Source organism: Corvus brachyrhynchos, unplaced genomic scaffold (genome assembly GCF_000691975.1).
Source record: "Corvus brachyrhynchos isolate BGI_N302 unplaced genomic scaffold, ASM69197v1 scaffold255, whole genome shotgun sequence".
NCBI lineage: Eukaryota > Metazoa > Chordata > Aves > Passeriformes > Corvidae > Corvus > Corvus brachyrhynchos.
In genome coordinates, this window is record NW_008238358.1 from 3,532,291 (window position 1) to 3,546,213 (window position 13,923).

At 35.8% G+C, this 13,923-nt stretch overlaps 1 protein-coding gene across 4 annotated transcripts in view; it reads left to right on the forward strand.

Annotated features, from left to right (window-relative positions):
* The window catches only part of SESTD1 (SEC14 and spectrin domain containing 1), a 48,285-nt gene that overhangs the window by 15,443 nt on the left and 18,919 nt on the right, over positions 1 to 13,923 (forward strand). For all 4 annotated transcript variants that reach the window (XM_017735764.1, XM_017735763.1, XM_017735765.1 and 1 more), the window contains 5 exons: positions 638 to 728; positions 2,696 to 2,809; positions 10,627 to 10,740; positions 12,235 to 12,332; positions 12,688 to 12,743. In XM_017735764.1, the coding sequence (XP_017591253.1) occupies positions 638 to 728; positions 2,696 to 2,809; positions 10,627 to 10,740; positions 12,235 to 12,332; positions 12,688 to 12,743 (473 nt within the window). The remainder of the gene's footprint in view (positions 1 to 637; positions 729 to 2,695; positions 2,810 to 10,626; positions 10,741 to 12,234; positions 12,333 to 12,687; positions 12,744 to 13,923) is intronic.

Here is a 13,923-nt window from a genome sequence, read left to right on the forward strand (position 1 = left end):
TGTGTTTGGTTTAGTGCTTTTTTCGAGGGGGGTTGTTTTTTTTTTCTGTAGTATACACAGACTCAAACCTTCTTAGAACAAAAAGAGGTGATAGCAGTCTAAAATAGTCTGTCTTGTAGATCTGTAGACAAAGCTTGTGTCCTGTAGAGGCTTTTTTTCACTGCAGTTCCTAGCTTACTTGTTCAGGATAGAATTTAAGCATGCTTAGATGGTTTCCTATTAGGACATGCACAAAGTGATATGTATCCTCAAATCTTTGCCAATTCAGAAGTAACCTTGTGAAAACTGACATCCCTTTGTCTTCCTTATGACACTGTAAATTGATCTCTTTTCTGAGGATTTTGTGAGCTTAACAGTTATGAGACCTTTTCAGGGTTGCTACAGTTTAAATAAATACTTGTATTATGAGATACACTTCAGTGCTACTTAAAAATTTAATTTGGAATATCTAATAATATGCTGGAGCATTAAAATTGGAAGTTATTTATAAGTAAGTAAACTTAAGGTTTGTAAGACAGTGTTTCTATGAGGAAAAAAGCTATGTAGTTGCATTTTACAGGAGGCTTGAAATCCAAAGTCGTGGTATGACACTTGTTAGAGTGAATTTTATGGTTTTTAAGTGTTTTTCTTCTTCTAGTGAGAAGTGTAAAGCCCGAGGATTCACTGTGATAGTGGATGGCAGAAAATCTCAGTGGAACGTGGTAAAGACGGTTGTATTAATGCTGCAGGTAAATAAATATTCATACAATCATAGTTGACTGATCAGTTTTATGGATGTGAACCAAATGGCTGTGTTACTGTAGAGGCAGTAATTTCCTTAAAATACGTTTCTGTGATGAGTCCTGTGCAGGAAGAAATTCTGAAAAGCAGATGCTACAGCTCACTCAAGTGAGAGACAAATTCTTAATATGATGAGAACACACAGCTGTAGACCTTTTTCGGAAACAGAGTTTTAGTTAAAAAAATACAGAAATATACTCCTGGCATTACCAACTATGAGCGGTAGGAATGTGTGCAGGGCTGCAGGTGACACAGATACTGCAGCTGAACAGGTTTTGATGCAATATATGCTGTACTACAAGGTTTCCTTTGCAGTAGGATATAGTTGACTTTGTTGTGGATCATAATTCCAATCACTAATTATGTTCTGAATACTATAAAAAGTAGGAGAAGAAGAAAAGTGACAATTTCCAATAAAAAAGAATTCTAAAAAAATATTTTAACTCTTCAGAACTGTGTGCTTACAATAGAGTCCTATTTCTGCTGTATGGATTATTTTCTGATCTCAGTGGTCAAAGGAAATGTGAGATACGGCATTTCTAACACATTAGAACACTTGGACTACTGCCTTTCTTACTGCACAGATGATTTCTCTTTATCAGAGCAGTTTTCCTCTCAGACTTAAGTGAAGCATCAGAAAGTATGTCAAATACCAGTTGTTTTTTTTTTTAATCCTGCTGGGTCATTGTTGTTTCTGGATTTTGAAGTCTGTGTCAAGGTGTCTTTCACCTATTCTTGACTAGGACGGTTTTCCTATTAATAGAGTTACAGTATTTGAATCCTTTGTGTTCATATTATGATCTTGACTGGGTTTTGCTTCAGCCACGGTGTGATTGTGAGGTTCAGTGGGAACTGCAGCTAGTGGGGAAGGTCAGCTCTTTGCCCACGCTCTTATTTGCCTGGCTTCCTGGCAGCACTTGTCCTGCTTGTGCAAAGCTTGCAGAAACATGACTTGCACATTTGTGTCTTGAGTTTGAGAAGGAAGCAATAAAGATTTTCCTGTGTGAATTGATCACTTGTGCAGATCACATGAGATTTGTCTGCTTCATTGTACATAGTTCTCAAAAACATTTCTGTGTTCAAAATATTGTCTACTTCGAAATCGTTTTTGCATATTCATTAAAATGGTGCAAGAATGGAGTTTTTTGTTGCTGATTTCTTTAACTTCTTTTGAATTAAGTTTTTATAAATAAAATCAGATATTTAAAGAGAAATCCCATGGATTGTGCCACCTTTATATCACTACTCTGATTATTTAATTTTTACTGCTATAGCTGGTAAGTTTAGAGTAATCAGGAGTCTTTGTTCCTTGATCTGCAGTCAGTGTGACAACATAAAATCAACTTGGTAGATTTAGGTTGAGAAATGTTTTTCTGGTAGTATTTTAATGAATTAATATGTTGAAATGTCAATATTCAGCCTTTTCATTCTAGCCTAAGCAGTATGTACTAATGAAGTAATAGGATATAATCTTGGCATGTGATCTGATAACACATGTACAACTTTTTCCTAACTTTATGATTACGATTGCCTTCTGTGTAGAAGCTAATATTGGTGGAAGGCTTTGTTTTTAAAATTTCTTCTTCTTTTTAATGAAATACCATAAATTAAATTAAATCTAGCCAATAATTCATTTTTCTGTATTAACACAGCATAGACTAATGGTTTGTCCTTAGGACTGGGAGTAAAGAGGTTATATTTTCTTTTCAGTTGTGACCTAGCTTTGCTATGAGTCTAGCGCAATCTGTTACAATGCAGGATGGAGCAAGTATGTGATATAGATGAAGTATACTTCAATTTCTGTCTGCAATTTCTAAGTTCTTGTATAGATGATGAAATCTAAGTGGAATTCACTTCTGTGGTAAATGAAGGTTTAATCTTGAATGTTTTACTTATTTTTTCATTTGTTTTACAGAATGTTGTTCCAGCTGAGGTGTCACTTGTTTGTGTAGTAAAGCCAGATGAGTTCTGGGATAAGAAGGTTACACATTTCTGCTTTTGGAAAGAGAAAGATAGACTTGGCTTTGAGGTATGAGCTTTTGTCTACTTCAGTCAAAAACACTGTTTCTGAAATTCTGGTACAATTGGATGGCAACTAAAGTATCTTTAAAATAGTTATGTTCCAGATGCTTTGTGGATAACCTTAACAAACCACTGTGGCTTTTTAACTTTTTCCATTTTTAATGAGACTTTCTTCATTTAATATTCTTAACTTTGAAATGTATGGCATTTAGTTCTTTGCTTAGCAAGAAAAGAAAGCTATTTGATACATATTGTGGGTGTTTTGAGTAAGAAACTGTTGTGCAGGGTTTAGTGTGAAATTTTTCATGACTTCTCTAATAGACTGTAGAGATACATGGTGTATGGTGTCACTATCAGCTGTAACCATTCTGAAAAACATCTTGTTGCTGTTGCATGCATCTTCTCTGATTTTGTGAGTTCTTTGACATCAGTTACAGATTACAGATCCTTTGCCAAATACAAGCTGACACTGTTCTGAGTTGTGAGGCAGAGTGTATGTAAGAGACTACACATTAATGTTAGCAGTTCCATTGTTCTATCTGTCTGGGACGTTAATGGAAACCTCAGTTTTCCCTGTTTTTTTAGAAAATATCTGTTTCATCAAACTTTCCACTCATTTTTTAAGCTAATCTTGTTTGAACTACAACAGGCATGTAGCATGCAGCCCACGGTGTCTTTAATCAAAAACATGAGTGTGGTGGTGCCCACTTGTATAAACTAGCCTATTGTTTGGAGCCACATGCAAGAGAATTTGAAAAGCCTCTGAACTAACCATCTGTACTCAAAAATATGATTTAAGAGCTGCTGGTTAGAAAGTGGCTTAAGTTTGCAATGTTCAGTTTCACACGGATCTTTCACAACGTAAGGTAAATGTCAAAGAGTCCAGAGAGCAGCAGTAATAAAGGTAAAGCCCCTCTTTAGAAGTCCTACTGTGTGATTTAGGCTCTCTCTTCCCATCTACACATCTGTAAATAAAATGCTTGGGTAAGTTCAGGAAGTCTTTCAAGTTGCAGTATAAAAGTATGTTATATAGAAGTTGTTAGTGTATATATGATGGTGCTGCTAGTTTGGAAGTTAGTCCTCTAGAAGATTTTTCTTGTGTTTTTCTTTAACATGATTCAGAATGTATTTTTAGACAAATAAGCAGAAAACCTATAGAAAATATATCAACAAAGCAGGGATAATTTTACATGACTGTGATAATAAAAGGATTATTTATTTCACTTTAAGGTTTGGCCAACTGTCATTAAATGATAATCCTTTAATTTAGTAATTTTATGAAGTATGTTCTGTGCCAGTAATCATGTTGGCATTTTTGGCATAGACCACGGGAATTATGTAACTAAACCTTTTGGTTTCTGTTACTTGGTTGCAGTCAGGAAAACTGTTTCAGTAAAAATGACCCACCTTCTCTGCCCTGCAAATAATATTTGTGTCAGAGACAGTAGTGTGTCTTTCCTCTGTTCCAAATACGAGTGCAGACCACTGATAAGGCTGTGGAAGGCTCCAACTCATGCACAAATCTACAGCTGCATAGTTTTGCATTACTGGCACTAAAAACAAGCAACACCCAAATAATGTTTTGGATCACAGGTTAGATTTCTGTAACTATTAGCAAAATTCAGGATTGGTTTTGCACCAGTGAAATAATTATGAACTAAGAACTTTAATGAAAATATGAAATCTTTTTAATCACTTGGGTGTAATCTCATTTTATTTGAAGTAAATGCTGTGTAACTGTGATTTCTAATGGGGCATCGAATCTACCTCCTATTTCCTGCTACCTGATCTGTTCTTAATACCTTGCTTAATATTACCATATGAAGCCATTAATCACAGTGTCTTCCTTTCTGTTCAAAGGCAGAGATCCTCTGCTTCAGAGTATGATGTGGTGATGATGAGTTGCAAAGCATTGAAAGTAAATGTGGGCACTGAGATCAAACAGTACTGGGTGGATAAATACAAAGAGGTGGGCTGATTCAGCTGAGTAAAAGTTCATGTGTTTATTTCTGGTTAGTGTTGGTTTTGGACCTGCCTCAGGACAACTCCCATTTGTCCTCCAGCAGAACTTTCTTCTGTAACTTTATTCCTCCCTTATTAGCAACCAGTTCATGTGTTAATTGAAGCAGTTTTATCTGGTCCTGTGCAATGCTTCATAAGAGGAGAGTTGTCTTAATTGTTACAAAGCTGTCTTTCAGCTGGTTGCATATATGACACCGTAATACTTAATATTGTTAATGTTTTAAAAGATTGAAGGGCAGGATTTGAGTATAAAAAGTTCTGTGTTTTAGAGAGTTGAGAGGTGTTGCTTTTTGCTTTTTATTAATATACTCTACATAGTGTTGTGAAACTGATCACTCTTTTAGTAGATGTGTGTTGTATTTGAGCATGAGCTTTTCATATGAGGACAATGAGCATAACTGGAAGAAAAAAATACCATAAAAATAGAAGAAATGTACAAATTTGTACACAATGCAAAATTGCCTATAGGTTAGTGGGGTTATTTCATACATGCCATTCATTTAAGGAGCTTAGAGGAAAAATAATCTCTGAGCCTGATTTAGGTATTAGATTAGTACTTTGAAAATCAGTTTGTCAGGAGCAGGAAAGAAGAGGATGTGCTTGCTGTTCTTATCCTTGCAGAAATCAGGGAGCAAAATTTTAGAAAGTTCACTTATGATTTGGCGATAAGAAATCAAGTGCATTTATAAAATAAAAATAAGGCAAAAGAGAAAGGAAAAACCAGGCTTTAAACTACTAGGAATTAGTTGAAAAAATTGGAGTGTATAGCAGAAGGATCTTTGTAATCCTGAAGTCCAAAGTCTGAGTAGTTCTAAATGCTTCACACTTCTACTGTAGCTGCTGACAGCTCTAACTCTAGTAACAGTGTAAGAAATTTCTTATGATCATTCATCTGCAGCATCTGCTCTGGAAAATTTCAAGTCTCTAATTTACCTTTTAAGAATGATGCTAATAAGCAGAGTATTGCTCCAGAGAATAAAGAATGACTAACACTTTGTAGGAAGCACCTAATTTTTGTCCATTTTCAGTTCAGTGTTTTAAGACTGAGGCACCAGAATTTGCAGCTTTCATGGACTTTCCTAAAAAGGCATATAGGAGTTCCAGTTAACATTGTTTATTTAACTGTTTTGGGGTTTGATGCTGGCTAATGGCCAGGCACCCATGAAAAACTATTCACTCATTTTCCTCTGCTACAGCTAAGCAGAGGAGGGGAAATTGATACTTCATTTTCATGAGTTGAGATAAGGATTATTGAAAAAAAAAAAACCACTTGAAGGCAAAACAGGTTCAAAACTTCGACAGTATAAAGAAGATTTATTATTAAAAGTAAAAAGGGTAATGAGAACCAAAGTGAACTTTCTGAACACCTTTCTTTCCCAGTCCCTCCCTCTTTCCAATGACCGTGCAAGGAAACAAAACACGGGGTTTTGGTCAGTATTTCACTTCTTAAAAATCTTTCTTCAGTATGCTTAAGGAAAAGAGTTTCTTATGCTGTGCCATGGCATCCTTCCCACGGAAGATAGTTCTCTGTGAACATTTCTAGTGTGGTTTTAACCTCCACAAGCAGCAGTCCCGCCCGAACTTGCTATAGTGTGAGTCCCTCCCACGGGTCAAGCAGTTTTCCCACAACTGCCCAGCGTCATTTTACTTCATGGGGTTTAGTCTTTTAAGGATGAGCTGTTCTAGTTTGGAAGTGAAGGCTCTCTTCCTCTAAAGGCAAGGGTCATCTCTCTCTGACAGACATAGAAGTTTTGAGCCGTTTATCTCCTGCCCCCACTAAAAACCAGGCTGTGTTAAACCAACACAAACTGCATCTCTCTTTTCATCTGCATGCATCTCTTGCTATTTTACCGTGGAAGGCAATAGGTTCTTGGACAAATCAGGGAACCATCTTTGTGGAGCTGGAGCATGTAAGCTTGCGTTTATGTCACATCCTGAATTCTGTCCAAAAAAAGAGTGTGTTGAAAAATACCAGAATCTTTGCCTATTTTCTTTTCTCTGGGATGTAAAAATGAGAGTGCGCTAATTACTGTGTGCCCTGGAGGGTGAGGGTAAGGTGAGCGAGTGGGTAAAACCACAAGTGAAGGAGGCCGTTCCTGGCAGTGGAGCCGACAGTTCATTTTGTGTTTATCTGGGTTCTGCCAGCTGCTCTTGGGTTTCTAGTATGACAGATTTCTATGGCACTGGCCAGATAAATATTTAACTTGTGTTTCTTGGTGTAATGTTAAAGAAAAGGATTTTTGTTTAGATTAGTGTTCCATATTAAACAAATAACATCCTATGCTACTCAGTGTTTAATCAAATAGTGTTTCAAAAAAGGGATTGAAATAGTATTTAGCATCAAAAAGTAGGATTATTCTCCTCAGGAAGAGGTAGCCTTTGCTTTACAGTTCTGTGGCAATGAAGATCATATTTAGATTACACTTGTTTAAATTATGTATTCTCAAGAGACAAGTATATTGTTCTCTTTTGGAAAGTAACTACTCCTTCTCAGATTTAGTAGTGTGGCTGCTCTGATATTACACACTTCAGAAAAAACCTCTTTGTTACTGAAATTTTACACCATCCAATTTTCAAGTAGCTCCTGGGTTTGACTCTGTGACATTTGTATTAAAGAACTTTTTCATTTCTTCCCTCAAAAAAGAAGAAAAGTTCAGATGGATATATTTAGCATTTTGGGGGCACTTTTACATGTCCCGTTGAATATCTAGAATTCCTCTCTCATCTTGACATCTGCCTTTATCTCCTCATAGATGATCAATGAAATTTGCAGAAAACAGCAAATGACAGAGAGGTCAACTTACTGCAAACAGTATTTAAAGCTTTTTTATTACAAAAGATACATGTTGCATGGGTCAAAATCATGTATTTTTGCTCCTGAGAAACAGAATGTTGCACTTAAGGCACAAGACCTTGCAGTCCATGTTTTTAGCTTTGTCTTTCTTCTTTTGCTCAACAGTTCTTACAAAGGTTGTTTTGAATTTAGTATAAAATACAGCACTTCTGCTTTTCCCAAAGCACTGTTTTGAGTTATTTCTTTAAAGGCTTTCACAATGTTTTAGCAGACCAGTATTGTACAGAGCAAGTTTACTGACTAGAGTAGAGCAAGGATGAGAGCTGCTACCACTCTTCCAGGTTTTAAAAAGACCTGAGTTCAGATGATAAGTCCATGACTCTGGTCAGTAGCAAATAGGACATGTTTGAAACCTACTACCACTGTCAGCTTATTAGCTGTCCCTCTTGTCAGGAGTGGGTGGATCAAGTAAGAAGGGAAGCAAAGATTAAAGGATTCAATAATTTATGCTTTTTTTTTGTTTGTTTGTTTGTTTTACCATCTGGCCAGATCTATTTGTTTCTCCCTTGGGAAATTTAAGCTGTTCATTTTAACATCCAGCTATAATCTGCTGTTTTACTTTGGATTAAGAAATCTGGGGTTTTTTTCCCTTTTTCTGGAATCAACATAGTTCGACTTGGAAAAAGAAGAAAAGCAAAAAATCATTTCAGTCACAAGCAAATGGGGTTCTTTCTATATTTACAGCTGTAAATTATCTTTGCCTGTGGTAATAAATTGAAGGATGAAATTCAAAGGCAAAGGTGAAACGCTGATTCATAAGGGACAACTTTTTTTAGGATCTGGTAGTTTGACATTTATTTTTACAGGATGTCAAAGACAATTACTGTGATTGGATTTTGAAACATTTTGGGAATCTTGACAGCAGAAGTTTGCTGAGCTTGAAGTATAATTAATATCTTTAAAAGAGAAGTGTTTTTTCGCTGTGCACATTGCGTTTTGCAACATTTTTTTCTTCTTTGGCTCTTGGTCTGTGTACTTATGGACTATCAATCTGTAGTAGCTGATTAAAACATTATTTCTGAAGCTTCAGAGAGGCAAACTGAGCTTTTGACACCTAGAAAATATCAAAGCTAATTTACTAATTTAAAGCATACAGAGGATGTATGCCACTAGTTCAGGTTTAGAGCAGGCGATAAATTCTGTTCCTGTTCAGGAACCTTCATTTCTGTCACAACCTAGTCAAAAATTCAAATGTTTGTTTATGTTTTGAAAAGTTCAGACAGGATTTTAGCAGCTAGCCATGTGAACAGTCAATAAACAGTTTAAGAAAGAAGTGTTTTTTCAATCAGAAACCTAGAGAATGGATGGGTTTGGGAGTAATGTCTTAAGTTCCAGCAAGGCTTATTAATGAGGTGGAAGGTTTTGTTTTTCAAAATTTTTCTAATAAGATGTAAAAAATCTTGGTTTTGACCAAATCTCTTTATTTAGGTGTTTCTTTTTTGTCAGAGGATTATTTTCTCATATGGCTAAAATATTTTTTTGTGCAGGTTTTGCTTTTTCAGGAGATTTTTTTTTTTCTAAAAACATCTCTCTAGTGCAAGTTTACAAGGGCTATTCCATGCTCGCTCTCTTTCCTGAAGGATCTCAGTTAAACACAAATCTGAAATAAGTGGTCTCAATACAGTCTGTCCATTTTGTCAGGCTATTTGGGTCTTTTTAGAACTTGTATTTCAGTAATGAGAACCAGCTGCCCTGTTTCCTTTAGTTCCCATACCAAAATGTCCATACCAAAATTAATTTTCTCCTTTTTTTATGAACTCATAGAGATGAATGTTAAAAATTACCCATGAAGTGTGCCAAAAGAAGGAAGAACAAAGGGTTTTTTTTTTCTTTTTTCTTGGACCTAGAATCCTCTGGGGTTTGGGCTGATTACTGGCATTACTTAAAGAAGCTACTAGCCAATTCCATTTACAGCAGCTATGTACCATTAAGAGTACAGGACAACAGTGTATATTTGGATGTTGCTGAAAGGTTTTCCTCTGCAATGACTGTTTGTTTGGAGCTGCTCTGAATTCTTTGGTTTCAGTATCTGTGTGAAAATAGAGCTGGAATAGAAGCTCTTGTGCCCTGCAAGAGTATGTGAATGATTTCATGGGTTATGGAAATTTTCTTTCTTTTTTTTTTTTCTTTTTTATTTCTGGCTATATATTGCCAATATGTATGCTTCCATAGAGAGGTTGGTTTTGGCTTTTTTTTCCATGGGGGTTATTTCAGGCTTAGCATATCAGGCATTGAAGCAAGCTGTGCTGCCAACTTTTGGTTTAGGCTTACATGAATAAGGGTCATTCAGGAGCCTCTAGAATGCAGAATTTAGTTTTCCACCTAGCAGTGAACATGTGTTTTCCTGTATTCCCTGATGTAGCTGATGAGCTAGATTTGTCTCCTGGGTGAATGACTCAGGCTTTTAAGCATACTAAGATTTGACTTTCTGACTACTTATGGAAAGAGTATGGTTGATCCAACTTTTGATCCAACTTTTGCTGAGCGTATTTGCACAGTAAATGCAGGCACTTTAATTTTATGGCATAAAATCACCTCTGGGACTGAAAGTATTGCCAGAAAGTGGTAAAAGTACTGTGTGCTTTACAGTACGATAGCCTTCTACCATATTCACTAGAAATAGATCATGTGGTATATGACTTAATCACAAAGCATCAGTTCCCAGCAGGAAAACAGATATCCAGGAAACACATTTCTTTTTCCCATTGTAAATACACAAGGTGGTAGAGATGATGCTCTTACAGGACTTTGCATGAGATACACACTGCAGCACAGAGTTACCTGTCTCGTTTAGGCTCACATTAATCGCCAGCAGCCATATTTCACTTAAACATTTAGCAGAAAAATCTGAATCACAGAAAGATCTGCTCAGTATCCTTAGACACGCTTCTCAGATACTTAAGGAAAATAGAAGCATTATCTACAAGTTATCTATTTTATTGTTGCAGGTTATTTTAGTATCTGCTAACAAGCTGACGCGATATATAGAACCATGCCAACTAACAGAAGATTTTGGAGGAACTCTCACCTATGATCACATGGATTGGTTGAATAAGAGGCTGGTTAGTTATCTGTATTTTGGGGTTTGGGGGTTTTTTAATGTCTCCTTCTTGAGCCCTGAAATTTTTATTTGTGTAGGAACTACAAAGCATGTAGGAAATGGTCACATGTGTAGTAGTGCAGTTTGTTTACATGAACAGTCTTGTGATAAGTAATACTGCATTTACTCAAGGGATGATAAAGCTCATTTAATCAGTTTGTTGAACAAACCAGTTCCTAAATGAAGCTCTTCTAGTAACACTAACTCTTGAAGAGCCTGAGTGTATTACCGTACATAGTCTCTATAAAGGGCAATTGGCTGCTGTAGGAGAAGACCAAAACAAGGAAAAAATACTTGGACTCTACAGATCCTCCTGGGTTATTTCTTAGGTCTTGGTTCCTGTGGACTAAGAGTTAGGCTTTAAGCTGTCCTACACCAAAACTTCTGTCAGTGCAGTTTCCCCAGCAGACTGTGAAACACTAAATGTCTGGGAGCAACTACACCAATTAGTTATTAATCAGCACAAATTGTTTAACAACTGTTGGTGTGCATAGCTCTCCAGAATGTTCTTAATCTTTTTTTCACTGATACTTGCTTTTCAGTTATTTAAATAGAATTTTCAAAACAATATTTAATCTTCATTGACACAGCGTGTTCCCTTCCTGTGTAATCTGTTCTTAAAATGTGTGTCTCCATTAGGATCTTCAGGTGGGATCTCCAGGTGTATTGCAGCTGCACCTGCCTTCCCCTGAAATTTTACGTAGTCCTAGATAAGTTAAGGAAAGTTCATTGGCAGGCTACTGATTAATAATTTAATAACAGCAAAAAGGCCTGAAAGTTACTGTGCATGTCACATAATGCACCCAGTTGTTCTCACTTCTGTTAAAAAGCAAAACCAACCCTCAGAAGTCAGATACAGAGGAACTGTCTGAACAGTGCTCGTTGTCTTGACTGTACAGGCGTTGTTGTCTGAGATCGGAAGCCCCTGAGTTCAAAGAAACTGATGAGGATATTTCTTTTTATAGAATCTTTCTGTATAATATAATACATTTTTATTTTAGTTTAGTTATTCATTACAATATAGTCCATTTTAATAGTGATTAGAAGCTGGAATCTTCACAAAATTGATTATTTTAATCATTTCAAGTAAGCTGTCTGGTAGTTGTGCAGCATGCCTTGATTCTCTAGCATTATTAAAGGCTTAAATGAAGATGTAGAAGAAATATGTCCATAAGAACTTAAAGGTTTTGCAGAAATCTCAATTTTTTTTCAGTATTCATTTTATTCAGTGTAATACTTACTATCTGCCTAAGGGATCTTAGTGCTCTTAAGTGTTCCCTAACAAAATTTTGTATTTTCTGTTGTTTCCTCCCTACCATCTGAACGTTGGGTAATAATTACACTGTGTAGAGACTGAAGTATACTAATGGAACTACTGGATGAATTTGCACTGATGCCTTCAAATACAGATACCTAAAATTTTCATTTTTTAAATTAAAACCTTCTTCTTATTTAGGTATTTGAAAAGTTCACGAAAGAATCAACATCTTTACTGGATGAGCTTGCCCTCATTAACAATGGAAGTGATAAAGGAACTCAACAAGAGCGAGAGAGGTGTGTGATTCACTTTTTGAAATCAGTGCTTTTGGATGATAAAATTTCATTTGAATTCCAAAAAAAACTACTGAAAAATGATACACCTTAAATACTTTGAAATGTGTAAAGAAATTCTAAACATTTATAGTGTAGACTACAAAATACATGAGCATGTATGTAGATGGATGCTCATTTAAGTGATTACATGCACCTTCACTTGTGTTTTGATTCAATGAGTTGAAAAAGTAAGGACTTCACTAAGTGAAAAAAAAACTTTAGTCTTTTAACACCATTAGGTAGTTCTAGGCTTAGCTGAAGTTTTTAGTGCTACTGTAATACAAATTTTAATAATGTGTTTGTTATTTTTTTCAAGATCAATAGATTTGAACTTCCTTCCATCAGTTGATCCTGAGACGGTATTACAGACAGGTATAGTAAGTCAAAAAATTAGAATGTTGGTTAGTAAAGTGACATAATTCATTTTAGGCCCCAGGTAAAAGCACAGAGGGCACAGTTGTTATCTTAACCGTCTTCACAATGTAACAAGCTTATCAAATGCTGTAATCTTTGGGTTAAAAGAAGTGAAGCTAAGAAATTGAAGAACTCCAAACATGTCTTTTTAAATATGTATTTTCATAATCCTACTAACATCTTTACAATATTACCATAACTATTATGTTTAAATTTGGGAATGCTTTGTTTCTGGCTGATGTCAATGTATTTGCCTTATAGAATGAATTTATCTCAGTAGCCACCAAATGGTTACAATACAGAAGGCATTTTCCTGCACAATTCTGACAATTTGCATCAGTCTGGTTCTGAGCTGGTCATTTGTCAGAAAAGTGAAGCATACTTCTCTTCTTGGACTCTCCATTCAGCATTAAATGATTTGGGATTGTTCAAAATGTTGGGTTTAGGGTGAATTTCCCATTGACAATAAATTATAATAGTGCATTGATTTGGACTGGAATTTTTTTTTAAGTTAGTGCCTTTGTGGAATAAGAAGTAATGCATAGTGTTAGGTGGTGATCGGAGTCCGAGTGCTTAGAATTTTTACCTTGTAGCCTCTTATAAACTAATCTGTGGATCACATATAATACTTGTCACAGAGAACAACTGGCTTTACGTGCCCTCTGTGTGAAATTTTAGCTTATCTAGATGTGGGATAATACTGGTTTGAGCTAAAATGTGAAACGATAGTTTCATACTCTGGTCTTTTGAAGTTCTTAAAATCTGAAGTGTCTGTAGACAACATCACTAAATTTTAGCCTAATTGTGTGTCCTTGTCTAATAATATGATTTTCGGACAAAACAACACTTCCGTTTTGTGTAAACAGATGGCTCCTTAGCCCATTAGTTTATATGCATTCTCTGTTTTCTTAATTATGGTGTAATGAATTTTTTTGGGTGTTACATAGTTTCCTAACTTCCATGGGACTGGATGATCGTTGTGGCTCCTTTCCAACTCAGCATATTCTGTGATTAAATCATGGGACTTTTAAGAGGCAACCTTTCTCTGTTGGAGTCACTGTATTGAAAGGCTGAAAAAAAGAAAAATTAAATTTTCATCTCCTAAGGATAGATATGAACAAACTGAGGGTTTAGATAA